The sequence below is a fragment of the Vicugna pacos genome, chromosome 5, assembly GCF_048564905.1.
Source record: "Vicugna pacos chromosome 5, VicPac4, whole genome shotgun sequence".
Taxonomy (NCBI): Eukaryota; Metazoa; Chordata; class Mammalia; order Artiodactyla; family Camelidae; genus Vicugna; species Vicugna pacos.
The window spans coordinates 70,808,026-70,823,713 of NC_132991.1; the positions used below are offsets into that span (position 1 = coordinate 70,808,026).

General features: G+C 40.8%; 1 protein-coding gene and 1 long non-coding RNA gene across 6 annotated transcripts in view; one reads left to right on the plus strand and one right to left on the minus strand.

Moving 5' to 3' along the window:
- The first annotated feature begins 1,124 nt into the window (after positions 1 to 1,124).
- Positions 1,125 to 15,688, plus strand: part of FTCDNL1 (formiminotransferase cyclodeaminase N-terminal like) — a 73,784-nt gene continuing 59,220 nt past the window's right edge. For 3 of the 5 annotated variants that reach the window (XR_012072821.1, XM_072961522.1, XM_072961519.1), the window contains exons 1-4: positions 1,125 to 1,212; positions 3,242 to 3,368; positions 6,042 to 6,137; positions 7,277 to 7,429. Coding sequence is in view for 4 of the 5 variants with exons in the window: in XM_072961522.1 (XP_072817623.1) it covers positions 3,254 to 3,368; positions 6,042 to 6,137; positions 7,277 to 7,429 (364 nt within the window). In the remaining variant the exon portion in view is untranslated. Of the gene's footprint in view, positions 1,213 to 1,256; positions 1,610 to 3,241; positions 3,369 to 6,041; positions 6,138 to 7,276; positions 7,430 to 15,688 lie in introns of those variants that run through there. The other 2 variants (XM_072961521.1, XM_072961520.1) reach the window with 2 other exon arrangements.
- LOC140696652 (uncharacterized) lies at positions 8,409 to 10,762 on the minus strand. Its single transcript, XR_012073161.1, has 2 exons — positions 10,685 to 10,762; positions 8,409 to 8,623 (listed from the first exon to the last, which is right to left on the minus strand). It is a non-coding gene; the product is annotated as an uncharacterized lncRNA (long non-coding RNA).

The following is a 15,688-nucleotide window of genomic DNA, read 5'->3' on the forward strand; positions in this document are numbered from 1 at the left end:
TTCAATAAGAAAAAAACCCCTAAATATGTATTTAATTCCTTAGGTTCCCAAAGCACTTTGAGGATTTAAACTGATAAGCAAACCTCAAAGGGACTGATTCTTGCAACTAAAACACAGACACCTCTGGGGTGAAATGTGGCAACAGTTTGACAGGCATAGCAGTAGCTTAGGCCAGAAAGGATTTATCCAATTAAAATTATGGGATGAATTTTGGCTGGCAGAATGTAATTACCAGCCTTGGAATGGATCCAGGATCCTGAGGTTAACACCCCTCCTCTTGCCAACAACCCTCCTACCTGCCAACACTCCGAGATGGAGAAGGCTGGATCTGACACAATCGCACATAATACTGTTGTGACATCTAAGTACAATGATGATGATGTGAGAAGCATCATGAACCTGATTTTTTTTAACACTCATTATGTTACTTATTTTTATGCCACATTAGGCTAGAAACCAAATGTCCACATAAATGTTAATTTCCTCAAATCTGTGTTTAAAAAGTATAATTAGAAAATAAAAAATAGATTTAAAAATTAATTTATTCCGCCAAAGTAGTTATTTAGTGATTATTTCACTTCAGGAATAAAACTGGATCAAAATGGTGACATTTAATCCTTACTACATTAAAAAAAAAAAAAAAGCAGGTCCTGATTTTTTGGGAAGCGAAGTGTATTCTCAAGGTTCACTGGCCTAGAAAAAAGGGAAATGCTTAATGCCCGGTTCCTACTCGTTGTAACTTTTACTAAATGGGTATATGCAAGTACTGCTCTTGTTCCGGGGTGGGTCCAGTTCATATTCACAAGCATCGCGCGCAGATATTTCTCAGGAGGGAATCTGAAGGGGTGCGTGTGCGTGTGTGTGTAAACCAGAGAAAAGAGCCCCCTGCTGGTGTATGAGCAATGAGCAATGACCTCATTATTAGACTCCAATGCCCTTTTAAAAAGTCATTCCTTCATGATAGAATTCAGGAGAGTTCCAAGATAAAGCAGACGGGGGGCGGGAAGGCAGTTCTAGAAGGGACGTCAAGCTCTCCGGGACGGCGGACCGCGGTCGGGTCGGGTGGGGCCAGGGAGGAAGATGCGGAACCGGCTCCGGCTGGAGCGCGCCCGAGCGCCCGGGGGGCGGGGCCGGCGGCGGAAGCTGCGCGCCAGGCTCGCGCGGCGACTGCGACTCGGCGTGGTCCTGCCCTGCTGCCCTCCGCGCGCGCAGGTGGGTCCCCCTCAAGCCGCGGGGCGGTTGGCGTGGCCGCAGGCTCCAGGCGGGCCCCGCCGCCCGCAACGCTGGCTCTCCCTGCTGGTGCCCCTCCGGGCCGCTCAGCGAGTCCCTCGGGCTACCCTTCGGCCTGCGAGGCTGGGCCACTCCACTCCGGAACCCGGGCGGGCCGGCGCAGGGGGCCCCGCGGCCGTCCCCGCCCCTGACCTCGCGCTGCCGCCGCGTCGGGGAGCCTCTGCGGCCCTGGAAGCGCGGACAGGGCTGCGTGCGCGGGAGGCAGGTAGTCTGGTGGGAATGTCGCGACCTGCGCCGCTCCGCACTGGCCCAGCCATTTCCTCTCGAGGGAGGCAGGTTTTATGTCTTGTCGCCCGAAGACATCCCAGAGGTGATCAAAGTGAGGACCGACTAGGGTCACACTCTCTGAAACCACGAAGTGTTTGGGGTCTCACTCTGGGTCACATTCTTAAAGGAGGAGGGAGAGATATACTTCCCCTTTTTACTAACAAGCCTGACTGCTTGCCAAAAGCCTGATATTGCCGCTAATTTCAGCTTTTGCAGTGAAGGTAGATTTTTCTAACACCATCTTTGTGTGATTTAGCTGTCCACAGGGAATCAAAATGTGGAATGAGAGGATGAAACTAATCCTTTCTTTTGCACTGTTAGGGGTTGCCATAAACACCATTTGTTAAAAAGCATAATTATGTTGGGAAAGTGCCTGATGAGACAATTAAGCTACATAAACACACTGAAAACAAATGAAAGCCAGAAGACGCCCACACCCCTTGTGTAAAGCAATTTTTTGTTTACGTAAAAACGAGAGGTCTGAGCTGCTTTATTACAACAATGTTATTAATGTCTACAAAAACGTAATGACCGTATCTTTTATGAAGTTTCAGTCTGCGACGATGGTCACAATATGGAAACCTGAACTAAACAGAAAGCCTTGAGCCCCCTCTAGATGAAAGTGATTAGGCCAAGGAACAATCCTGGTGAACAGAAGCCGGTAGATTTATGCCTGGAGAACACTATTAATTGCACTACAGCATGTTAGCTTAAACTCAGGAGCTTAACGTTTGTCTTGGAGTTGGACACCCTTCCCTGCAGTATCTCCAACGTGGAGAACATAACCTGACACAAAATGACCCTCATCAAATATTTGCTGAATGAATTCATGAGGGCCGCATTCACTTTCAGCTGTATTTGAGTCCAAAATAGAATGGCCCGATCTTGAAAAGGGGGATTATTTTCGTTTTGTTTTGAGCTTCTTTTTAAATTTCTTTAGTTCATATTATCATTTGAGAAAAATACCATTCTAGAGTACTGAAGAGAAAAAGCAACGTCCAAAGCTTGTGTAATCTGTTTTCAACATTTTCCACTGATTATTGGGTAACACATCAGAGGACGTATCAGTTTTCAGTTCAAGGTACAGAGTCCTGTGAAAAGATTTTGAACTGATTTAGGAACTTTGGAGATCAAAGTACAAGAGGAACTTAGTCAAATAGTTGTCATTTAGAGCCTGTAAAGAGTGTCTTTTACTTATTGGTATACTGCCTATGGCAGGGCTCATAGAGGTTACCTTTTTTTTCTGCCAGAAGAATCGTTTTTGTTAAGAATCAGCATATTAAATAATCTCCCTCATTTCTCTTTTCTGTGTTTCCCCATTAAATCCCATTTAACAAAAGGACCATGCTTCTTCAAAAACAGGATTAAACTTAAGACAATGCTTATGAAGAAGTTTCACTGACATGATGCAATTCAGACCGAGTAACTTGATGGTTGTTTTCTAATGTTGTTGTTACCATCTTCATATGTTCCTATGTGCATGACCACATGCACGTGGTTTCCTGGTTGAGTCAATCTGAGGATTTTATCCTTGAGGTGTGCCCTGGGAATGAAATCGTGAACTATACATATTATGACTGCCTGGTTTCCAGAAAGCTATGATTTTTTAAAAATGTTTAATGAACACTAAAATATGAATGAACCATAGAAACCAAAATGAAAACTTATTTTTCTCTTATTCTAGAAAAAAATCGCCATGTCTTCTTCCAGACCAAGGCTCCGTTTGGCTGCCTGCTTATTAAACATTTCAGAAGCCAGAAGAAAATACATTGTTGAGAACGTAGCGAAAGCAGCTCTTCTTGAAAAAAATGGTAGGAACAACAAGATAATTGAAGTGAATATGTAGTGTTTTGCTAATACAGTCATTTTTGTACTCTGCTGACAGTATTTATAGAACTCTCTTCTTTCTTCCTGGATGTCCCCCCTTGTTCTTGGGCTGTTACAGCTTGTGCAGGACTCTGGGATGCTGAGATAGATCAGTTCCTCAGATGTGCACGTATGCTCTTTTCCAAACGCCTGCATACGCTCAGCAGCACTTCTCTCCACATTGGAGAGAGTGTCTGAAGTGCACATTGTTCAGGATATTGACAGGCTCCCAAGAAGGATATATTTACGTAAAGGTTTAATGTTTCCCTCGTGGGCCATTTATATGATCATTAACAGAATGAGCATAATTGTACATTATACTTTTATTCAGCAGGTTAAATAAAAAATAAACTTGCCAAATACCGAGTACTTTTCAAAGCACTCCTGCCAGCAAAACCCATGCCGTCATTACAGCGTTAATATTTCTACTGCATTTTCTGCATATAAAGACTTAGGCAGCTGCATTTAAGTGATGTGTGTAAGACCACTCGGCGATTCAGAAGACCGGAACTCAAGTCTCCTTACTCCCTGTGCCAGTATTTACTATAAGAGATACTACTCTTTTTTTTTTTTTAAACCCGTTAAAGTATTCATGACATGTAATTCTAGATAGCACTTGTTTTTACTTTCACACACACACAAAATACAATGTATTTACAGACTTACAATCATTGAAATACAAAAGCTGTTATTAAAGCAACAACTTTTTGGCAACAGGTGAGCATTAGGGTCACAGCCCTAAAGCATTTGCGACAGTCTGTTTTAATTTCTGATTGTCATTTTTGATTTGGTTACTGCTTTTCAGGAGAAAGAAATGTTTTTCCCCAGCCCATTTCTAACGATGAGCACATTTAAGCCAACTGTCTTACAACTTTGCGGGAGCTGGAAATGTCTATGAAAATTCCTGATAATTGCTGTTAAGGAAACTCTGGAGTCAGGCTGCAGCTGTGCTTTTGCATTCTCTTTGCTGGAAGAGCCAGCTTGGGCCCCTCATTGTCAGATGGTACATCTAATGGGACTGGGTGAATGTGCAGGGACACATTGTGTGATTAAGTGACTGGGCAGAGACATTTGTGGAAGCCACACTCTGATGGATGCCTGGGTCTCAGCTCACAGTTTTTATCAGCTTATTAGTGGCAGCAGCTCAAATGGAATTATAGCTATTATACTCCATTACAAATACCAAACAATTTACTTCTGCTGAGATTCATACTGACAGCTCCTGCCAGCGGTAATTTTTTTTTCTATATGCATGCTTAAGAAATTGCAGGAGAGAATGTTTCATTCTTTCAGCATTTGATTCAATTGAATCATTTGAAACTGAGAATAAAAGCTTTTCAGAAGAAGATTTAGGATGAAAAAATAAAATAAAATCATCTCTGTTCTTCTAGAAGCTTAAGTATGTTGGAAAAATACATTAAAAAAGAGGTTGGATGATCTTGTTCCTTCCCCATCTTTCATGGTTTTAAAAATGCAGGGAAGATAGCACTAGTTAAGAAGATGACCTGTTGTTTTACAAATATTTTAAAGACATTTAGTTTTAGATGAGGAGAATCAAACTATATCACCTATGTTTTTCCCCGTTAAGCAATGTGAAAACATTTAAATGGCCTAAAAGTTCTTATGTAAGGCAACCTGAATTATAAATTTTAGACCTACACCAGGGCAAGGCTGAGTAGATGCTCATTTGGCTGTGAGTAAGTGACATAAGTTTATCTTTTCACATTATTAAAATTAGTAGTGTAGTCGCTGCTGTAAGCTCTGTAGTGCCTGCATGTAACTTATTTTTCCTCTCCTCTGAAAAGATTAATTGTTAAGCTGCCAGGGGACAGGGCGACAAAGGTATAATGGCATAATGAAAGGTTTAATTACCGCCTGAAAACTTTTGTCCTTCACTTTGAATTTGCTTTTGTAGGCATACGAGGGATTTCTAAGGAGCCTGAACCAGGCTTGTAAACTTCAAAAATAACTGTGGGATTATATGTGGCTGCCATACAAGGGTGTGGCAGCTTTCTCCTCCAGGTTACACATTCAAGGGAGTCACAGACCGCTGAGGGCTGGAAGTCGTTAACGTCTGAAGGCTGTTGGTGGCCTCTGAAAAGGAGATGGTGGAGTCAAAACAGTTTCTAATAGGCAGGTGCATGTATCCCAGAAATCTCTACTCCAGGCACTAATTGGCCTAACCTGGTTTTTCCAGATGTTAGATTTTGATTCAGACAGTTTGATTTCTGGGTTTTGGGAGGAAAAATTGACAAGGCCTAAAAGATGAGATTGATAAGGAGCAGAATTTAAAGTGATATGATTTGGCGATTGAAAGAAGAGGCTACCATCTTAGACTGAGTTAAAAGAACTTTGGCAAATTCAGTAGCAAGTGCAAGGGAAGGTCTCTCATAGACACCGAAGCCTCATGTCTGAGCTGAGCCATCTGGTTGTATAGAGGACACTATCAGAAGTGGACATTACTCCCTGCGAATTTCATGATCAGTCAATGTCACGTCAAAGGTCACCCCCCTGACTTTTTCTATTAAACTAAATGAAGTTGTAATCAGAAGAAATAAAGTATTAAGGTTTTATCACAGAAAAAAAAATCTTGCGTTTGTGTCTTGTTTTCTTTATAGGACAGAAACATCATGAAGTATCAGTGCTCAATATATTTTCTGATCAGGACTACAACAGATCAGTCATTACAATAGCAGCTTCTGTTGAAGAGTTAGGTAAGATTTCAGGTTCTTTTTTGACATATGTCTTTTGTTAATCTGAATACTCCTCTCCGTTACATAGGGAGTCTACCTCAAGTCTGCATTTCATCATTTTTTCTGAACATGAACATCTCAAATACTTTCCATTTCCTCTTCATTAAAATGAACCTTGGGGTCCCATATTTAATAGCGTTATTTCCCTGAAGATGATCCCATATCCTTTGTGGTTAAGAAAAATATCTTTAAGTTTTAACCTGTAAAGTATTAGTGTTGAAGTCAGCCTTGATTTCACTGATAAGTTAACATGAAGTGAAACATGCTAAGCAGTTGTGTTTTGGGTCAGGAGCCTGAAATCTTGAGTTGGTCCATTGGGTGAAATGAAATAAGCTTCAGGCCTCCTGCTGTAAGATTTAGTGGGACAGCTTGAATTTGAAGGATCATAATTGTTAAACAAAAACCTGTATTATCTTGGTAAAGTATTGCTTGATAAAGTGTTTAAAATATTTTCAAATAAACTTGATTTCAACTTAGCAGGTTGTCTTTTTTCAAAAGGTATGTTTGGAAAGCAAAGAGCTGATAGATAATTCCCAGCAAACATGGGACCGATTATCTTCTTTGTTGAGTAGCTCTCTGGCTGAAACGGTCATACTGCACTGCTAATGAAAAGTCACAGTAATAACATAACACTCTGAGGTGTTCACGATATGTATTTAGATAAAATAATTTAATGAAAAACCTAATTACTAGACAAGAGCAAAACTAAAATACTTACACTTAAAGTTTATGTTTGTGTGTATATTTTAATGTAAATTCATAAAACATTCTGAAAATAACAAGGAATTTTATCAGATTAATTGGATAAAATTGAAATATGTAAATTACCTGATCATAAAAAAAATACAAAGTTTTTCAAGACTGAAAACGTTGCATACTTCCTCCACTTTGGGAAGTAAAAAGTAGAAGAAATATGAAACTTTATGACATTTGGTGGGGAGGGAGGAAACATTTATTTTGGATGAAAAAACAATCTTCTATATATATTACAAAAGAAAAACAACTGATGGGACAGTAATAATTATAGCTGCTTCTTTGGATCCGATTAAAAGTTTAATTGATTTTACTGTTTGTTTGTTTTACAATTTTACATTGTGAAGGCGATTCCATTCTGGCAGCCTGCGTGGAGGCCTTCCGGTCTATCGATATGGAGGTTCAGGAGGGGATTCACCCTTGCCTGGGAGCAGTGGACCTGATTCCCATTTACCCTCTCTCTGGTGTCAGAGTGGAAGAGTGTGGAGCTGTGGCCAGAAGTAAGAGAAAGTTTGGGGTAGTATGTTACTCCTTAATAGAAACCATTTTCACAAGTCAGAACAGCTTGTGACAATATAATCAGTCACTCCTCGGTTGTGAAAAAGTCGATCTTGAAGAACTGCTTCAACAATGAGCGCAGTGGCGCTCTGTGTCTTTGTGACTCATCCTTCCACTTTCCAGCCCAGGACACTGGGGCACTGAATGCTGTGGGATGCGGCAAATCAGTCATTTTGCCCGTTAACAAATTCACGATAGATCATGGGGAAACAACAGTAGTTTCTAAAGAGTTCCTTAGACTCTTTAGGGCAGAATGATGGTGTGTTTTGCCCATCTGTGTCCTATTTTCTTGAGCAAGGGTAATGATGAGGTTGAAAACCCACTTAAATGCTAACTCCTACCCCCTTTTCCCTTTTTCCTCTGATTTTTTTTTTTCCCCATGTGCACAACTCTCTTTAAGATTTTCTTTAGAACTGAACTGTCAGAGGCTTGATTTCAGCCCCAGGGGTAAATTTAATTTGGAAAATTTGAGCTATGTTACTTGAGGTGTTTTTGAATTAGGCAAATTGGGAGAAAAGAAAGACCTTTTGCCTAGACTGTCTAGCTGCACCACGGTTAATTAGGAGATGCAGAGGCTCATAACCTTTGGGGAAAAGTCCGCCTTAGGATGACTGAATACTTCTCTGTATGACCTCAGAAATCCCTCTATGGTGTTGCCTCATTTTTAGATAATAGTGAATTGTTTGGCTCTTGGAATGTAGATTTGGACTCCAGCTAAGCCACATCAAGCCCTAGAAATAGGAAATGAGGCTTGTCTCCAGAGGTGTACCTCACTGCGTGTGCTGCATTTTAATATGACCTGACAATCTATGGATTCTTTCCGGGGAAATCTTGGCCCAAAATTTGCTTTACTTTTCATGTAAGAAGGAGTTAAAACCCAGCATGGAGGAGAATGTGTTTTACACAAAAATGAGTTCAGAATTGTCCAGACCAGAATAATGATTTTAATTGTCTTCAAAACAATTATGTCCAATTACATTAAATCTCAAATTAGCTAGTACATGAAGTTCTTCATTACATCAGGACTAGTCCACCCCAGATGTTCGTCCTGCGTAGAAGACAGTTGACAACAGGAGGGTCTGGACACAGTATTTCTCCCTTCCCTTGCCCTTTTGCTTCATTGGCAGCTACTGTACCTCATGATTTAAACATGGACATTTCTAATTAAATGAGAGCTCAGCTGCATTCTTGAACTAATTTATAACATTTGATTTGAAATATAATAGCTTCAATCTTCATCTGATTAAAAACAGTCATATACTGTACATGGTTACTATTTTGATGCTCCAACATTCAGTTCTTATTTTTACATTCTCCTTTCTACACAGCTGTTCATCTAATATCATCCAAATTTTTTTAAGGTTTTTTTTTTTTGGTAACAACACACTCAGGCATTCTTTTTTTTTTTTTTTAAATTAGGCATTCTTATGAGGCAGAAGTACTCAAATCCGAGGATCTTGCTGTTCTCAGAACAGTGGTGGGATGCCTTTCACTAGAATGACCCCTCCTCAGGGAAACCACTTTAAAATAATAATTTAACAAACCTGTTTTGGGAGGAAGGGCAATGGAGAACATTCCAGTGGCATAGAAGATAGTTAATATTGATATGTGTAATTTATATATGTTCCATATGCAAAGATTCTGAATAACATATTTCAGAACTTTTTGATATCAACTGGAAGCTTGCTTACACCTTAAGGAAGAGGTTATTTTTTTTTTAAGGTAGTAAAGCAAAGGCATTTTTATTCCATCTTTCCATTTTTTTGCCTCTAATCCTCCAAAAGAACAAAAAGAATGTTAGAAGAGCCACTGTGTACAGCTGGGCAGGTTGTGAACTGAACAACTCTAGGGAAAGGAAGGGGTTCTTAAAGTGGGGTCCAAAGTTAGTGTTCAGGGGACTTATAATGTCAAAATCCACTGCAAGTTTTTATGCATGTGCATTTGTGTATGCACACACACACATACACATACACACACATAATTCTGCATATAATTTTAATTTAAGAACTTCTAGAATAAAGGGCAAGGCAATGCAAAGGCCCAGAGGAGAGAGCAGCCTGGGCTTGAGGACATATAAAAGGATTGCAGTGTGACTGGCCAGAACTTAAGAGATGGGGTGAGGTGGGAAAGGCAGTCTTGGGAATGTTAAGAAATGAAGCTCCAGAAGTAATCAGGGGTGATATCTGGAAGTCTTGTATGCCAGGTTAAGGAGCTCAAACCTTTTCCTAAAGGCAGTGGGAACTATTAAAGAGTTTTAAGGAAGAAAGTCTATGATTGGCTTTGAATTTTATCAGGATTACTCTGCCTGCATGACAGAGAATGGACAGGGAGCTGGCAGGCCAGTTTGGAAAGGTGGTGGCGGCCTAAGATAAGAGGGAATGGAGAGAGTGGAGAGGCTCCGTAGGATGCTGGGGTCGGGGGAGCAAAGCAGTGGTATGAAAGCGTCATCACTTACAGATGATGTGGAAAGAGCATGAGTGCATTTTTATGTGCTTCTATTTGGCAGCTGAGTATAAAACTGAGAGCTAGGAGACACAGAGATCTAGTCTATATTTATTTAAAAGCTTATAATTTAAAAAATGTTTTAGACTTTGGTTTTCATTTTCTATAAAAACCACAGTTGATCTGTTAGGCTCCATTTCATTTTTATCTCTATTATGTCTCCAAAATTTTTCTTCTCCTCCATTTTTCCCCTTCCCTGGCCCCCTGCCTTCCCTCTTTCCCTTCTTTCTTCCATTCCTTCCTCTTTTTACTTCTTTTTGTTGTTATCAAAATGATACATGCACATGGCCAAAAGTCAAACCTTAGAGTTTGTTCCCCAAACTCTAAGACTTCCATAGCTTCCCTTTCCCTCTCACTGTGCACATACTTCAGCTTCCTCCCCTGGGCCAAGTACTTTCAGCTCTTTTATCTTATTGTTTAGGATTCAACTCCAGATATCTAAGTATCACACCTACATTGGTACTTCTTGGTTTTTCAGTTTTAGGCACTGTCTATTGTCTTCTCACTGCAGAATGTGAGAATTTAGCTTCCTTGCACCCCACCCCTTATCCCCAACACGCGCACACACACACACACACAAAATGAAGTATTAGGATGTTATTACTATTTTACCCTTTCTGTACAACTTTTTCTTTTTGCTGGAATTGATCATTATCTTTTTGATTGTTTGTTTACTTAATTTTTTATATACTTACCACTGTTTAACCCCAAACTCTGTCAATAATGACATCTCTCCATACATTCAGATAGAACATGCTGTGCATTGAATGTTCTCTGAATTTCATCTTCCTAGAACTGCCTTCTAGAACGCTGACCTGGTCCCATTAGGACCAGTTACCCTCAATCTGCTGTCGTCATGGCAGCTTCCGTTACTCCTACCCTGCGTGTTCCCTTCATCTTTCTCCGTTTGGGATACCTGGTTCCTGAACCCCACGTGTCCTTTCTTCCCCTTAGTGCATGTCCTTGTGGGGGGGCAAAGCCTCTACTAGCTTCCTTTTTTTAAAAAAGATGGGGAAGTACATTTTTGAGAACTTGTGTGTCTGAAAATGCCATTTTCCTTCCTTCACACTTAAATTTTAGTTTGGCTAGGTGTAGAATTCTAGGTTAGACATAGTTTTCCTTTGTTTTGAAGATGTATCATTGAATTCTTATTTTCGTGTTACTATTGACACTTCTGAAGCTATTACGATTCCTGATCTTTGTATGTGATCAGTCATTTCTTTCTGGAAGCTTGTAAGATCTTCTCTTTGTTTCTAGTGTTCTGAAATTTCTGTCACGTGCCTTTGTATGGGTCTGTTTTCATCCATTATGCTGGGTCTGTGGTAGGCCCTTTGAGTCCCTGAAACTTGTCCCTCAGAGCTGCACAGTTCTCTTGAGTTATTCCGTTGGTGATTTCTCCCATTTTCTCAGTTCTTTCTGGAAGCCTCATTATTTGGATATTGCAGCTCTTGTACTGGTTCTCTATATTTAATTTATCTCTCTCTCTTTTTAAAATCACTTTATATTTCTATATTACTTTCTTACAGATTTCTTCTACTTTATATCTCAAGTCTTCAGTAAGTTTTTCACTTCTTCTAATTAGTTTCCAAGTGCTTTTATTTACTCTCTGAACGTTCCTTTTATTTTACTATTTTAAATAACATCCTGGTCATGTCTCCTGAATGCAGCATCAGTGGATAATTTTTGATAATTTCTTCTTTCCTCATGGTATCTATTCTCCACCCCTCTCCCTTCCACACCCCCAGGTCACTTTCTCCTGTTTGTTTGAAAGGCTTTCCTCGGATTTCTGATGATCCTTGGTTGGCTGCTTACTCCAAGAGTGGACACTAAAAGACTGAATGGAGTCTTTTGGGTTTGGTTTGGGTTTGTCAGCTGTTGGTCTACCTGGCTGAGTTGTTTCTTTGGGGAACCCCTATTTCAGGATCTTTGGGATCTTTCCTCTTGGGCTTTTCAAGTTTGCTGGAGAAGGATCCTCCAGTCTTCAGTCTGGAAGGTACACACAGCTGTCCATGTTTTAGGGGTCTAGTTGCAGACAAGGGCTAGAAGAGTCTCAGCATTTAGTGCATAAATATTCCCTTAATTCATCTCTTTTCATTAATCCCCACTGCCCTCAGCTGTGCCCAGTGTCCCCCAGCCCAGACACCGTGTGTTTTACCTCTTGCGTCTTCTGGCAGGGTTGGGGCAGGGCAGCTACCTATCTGTGTGGAGGTGGTGGGATCTAACTGCTGCTTAAAGAGACATCCCACCAGTCCCCTGTTTGGAACTATGCCTTTACCTTCTTTCCCAAAGTGAAGTTGCCAGTTCTATTTTCTGGTGCCTGTGCTGTAAGTCAGGCTGCTTCTCTGCTGTCCGGAGTCTGCTCGATCTTCCACTCCTCTAGTATCTGCTCTCCAAGTCCCAGTGCTGTCTCCTCCTCTTCCATTTCTGTTTGTTTGGGCGAGTCATTGCTTTAAAAATAGATCCCTTTACCATCTTTTTCCTGGGGTTTTAGAAGAAGTAAAAGCAAACAGGGATCTGTGCTCCCATCTGTACTTGGATGTCCCTACTTCTCCAATTCCTCTTGGTGATTTTCATTATCTTGGGTCCTTCAGGAACAATAAATTCACCTAATTTAGAATCAAAGGTAAATTGACTTCTAACTCAATATTGAAGGTGTTTAGTCTCACTTTTTGGACTTCTATCAATGTTTTATAGTTTCTCTGAAGGATTACTGTGGGCCATCATGCTGCCTGTATGTTTCCACTTCTTCCTTACTCAGGATTTCACGTGTGGGAGCCAGTGTCTCTGAAACATGGCCTTGTTTCTCATGCACACAGAAACCTTCCTGAGAAGGACTGAGTGAGGATGGAGGGGACGGGTCGAGGCAGAAGGTGCTCAGGCAGATGCCCCCAGTGACTTGCCAGTGAAAATGGGCTTGCCTGACATGTACGTTCATAATGCTCAGCTTTGAAAGTGAGGACTGTAGCTGTAAATTTTGTAAATCATATGGAAACTTGCTTTTTGTTTTATGTCATTAATCAAATGAAATAATGTTTATATCGTGCTTTATACATTGACATTATTTAGAAGATTGGAAAGATAGAATGCTAGCTAGGTAGCTTATATAAATATAGCTATAGCTATAGCTCTTAACATGATTGGTCTTTTTGATTTATCTTAAAATATATACGTTAATGAATTTGATTAGAATTATCAGCCTTGTTAGATGTTTGTTCGAGTATTTTTATGACTCAGAGGACATGTGCCATGACAGATTCACACAACATCAACACTTGTGTGATAGTCTTAAGACCCTTTGATTACCTTATTATAGATTGTCAAAACATGGTCTGATCTGGCAAATCGGGAAGAACTTTTCACTTCAAGAATTTTCTACTCTGATTCTCCAGTTGCTATGGAGATTGTCTCATAAAAAAGCAGCCTTGGATTTTGTTGAGATTAGTCAGTTTAGATGTTGAGGTACTGATACAGGTCTGTCTACCATTAGCCCTGCCCCCATTGCCATGCCGTAAAAACAGTGGTTGATTTTACAAACATATGTTAACATAGTTTTAGGACATAGCATTTACTTTAAGAATTATAGGATACTGCCCCCATATAAAAAGCTGGGGAAAAAAGGAATTGTGCATTGAGAAAGTACTTAAAATATCAAAATTAATTTCCAGTGACTTGAGTACATTTTAACTATGAAGGAGAGTTACCAGGCTGTTCATAAATGTATGTTGCTACAGACTTAATAAACGCAATAGAATTATATCTACCACTGTAAAACAGAGCTACTAATGAGGAAGGAAAAGGTCCAATGGGAGAACTGGGATGAACTAAGCTGTTCTTCCGAGACAAGCAATTACTGATGAACAAACCATACTTGAAAAAGCTGCTCTCTTCCTCTCACTTTGGCTCCGCAGCAACGTAAGGTCCAAGTAAGTGATACCCCATGGGGCACCCGTTGACCAGTGGGGGGATCTGAGCAGGTAGATGGACAATTCTAAGGCTCATTCCAGCAGGATCAAGGCCCAGTTGCTTACAGCCATGACTGGCTTGATAGCACACCCTCGTATCAGCTTTCCCTCCTCCCTGTTTCACTCTTGGTGTGTATTGCATACACTTTATTGAAAATCTGGACAAAAATAAATGTACCATAAGAATCTTCTAATTGGGGTGAATAGGTGCATGAAATCTTTGCTGCCAACAGTACACTTCTTGTAATTCCTCCCTAGTCTAACAGTCACTTGTAAGATTTATAGTTTAAAACTGGGAGACCCCCCACTCCCCACCACCACTGCACCTAGGGGAAGGGTCTCCTAGAATACCCGGGATTAAGCCACGGGTCATTGTGGGAGATGTTAACCTTCACCCCTTACTAGCAGATGCAGCCCTGGGGGCCTCAAAGTTTAAGGGCTCTAAGTTTTCTGATGTTATATATATGTATATACACACACACACTCAGAGATTAAATTTATGTGATTGTTGATGGTGTTTTAGGGAATTTGCACCTAACGGGATTTATAGCAGATGGTTGATATCATGCTAACTTTTTGAGCCCAGACTCCTAACCTGGCAGCACTTTCCCTGAATTCCTTTTCCTTTTCATCTCTCCTTCGTAGCATTTATATGACTTCCAGTGTCAAGGCCACTACGATCAGAAAATTCTTAAGAAATAATGTAGTGATGCTAGCGGCATTGATGGGCCTGTAAGATTAAGTTCATCAGCCCATCTGTGCACCCCCTCGTGCACCTCCCGGTCCATCTGCCTGGTCTCCACAGGGGAGGTAAGGGTGTGCCTCTCAGGAGACTCAGAGCATATGATCATAGTAATGACAACAACATATGATTATAATGATATGCATAATAATTATAACATTATTGGTAATTAAATTGTTGCTTATTGTGTGCCCCAATTGTATATATTAAATAACTCACTCTCCAATTTTAATTAACCAAAAATATATGGTAAGATAATATCTCAAGATAATAATTGTACATTTCTTTTCTTTTTTCCCCCTATAGCTTATGTGTGTCTATTTCCTGGACAGGGAGTTATCTGCTACCTTGACAGGTATAGAATTGTTATAGTGAGAAGTAATAGCCAGTGTTCATGTTTGAATTTTTGACAACCAAAAGGAGAGGGCCTGGGAAAGCAGGGTGCAAAGTTTACTCCACAGCAGTAGAGTACAGAAGGGAAGAAGGCCACCTCACCAAGAGGGCTGGGGTTGGGGTTTGACAGAAGGGCATTATACAGGGCACACTTCTTCCTTTCACAAATTTTGAACCAATTCAACAGTTCAAAAAGAGAAAGGCAGATGAGAAGTGGAAACACTACCTCTTACTGATAAAACTAATATAACAGCTGGGCTTACCCACCCAGAGTAGTAGAATCATCCAGCCAGTCACAGGCCACCCTAGGCAGCACCGCCTGCCCGTGGCAAGCTAATGGCAAGGAGGGAGTGGAGGGAAATGTTTTCTGCCAATGGCCAGCTCCTGAGAAGGAGAAGGGGGAAGGGAGAAGGGGTAGGCCTCTCTCCCAAACTCCCCATCAGGGAAAGGTTGTTGGCAGGGAGCAAGGCCAGTGTTTTAATTTCCTAGGGCTTCAGTAATGGAAGTGCCACAACCTGGGTGGTTTAAACAACATAAATTTATTATCTCACAGTTCTGGAGTCTAGAAGTCCGAGATCAGGGTGTCGGCGGGGCTGGTTCCT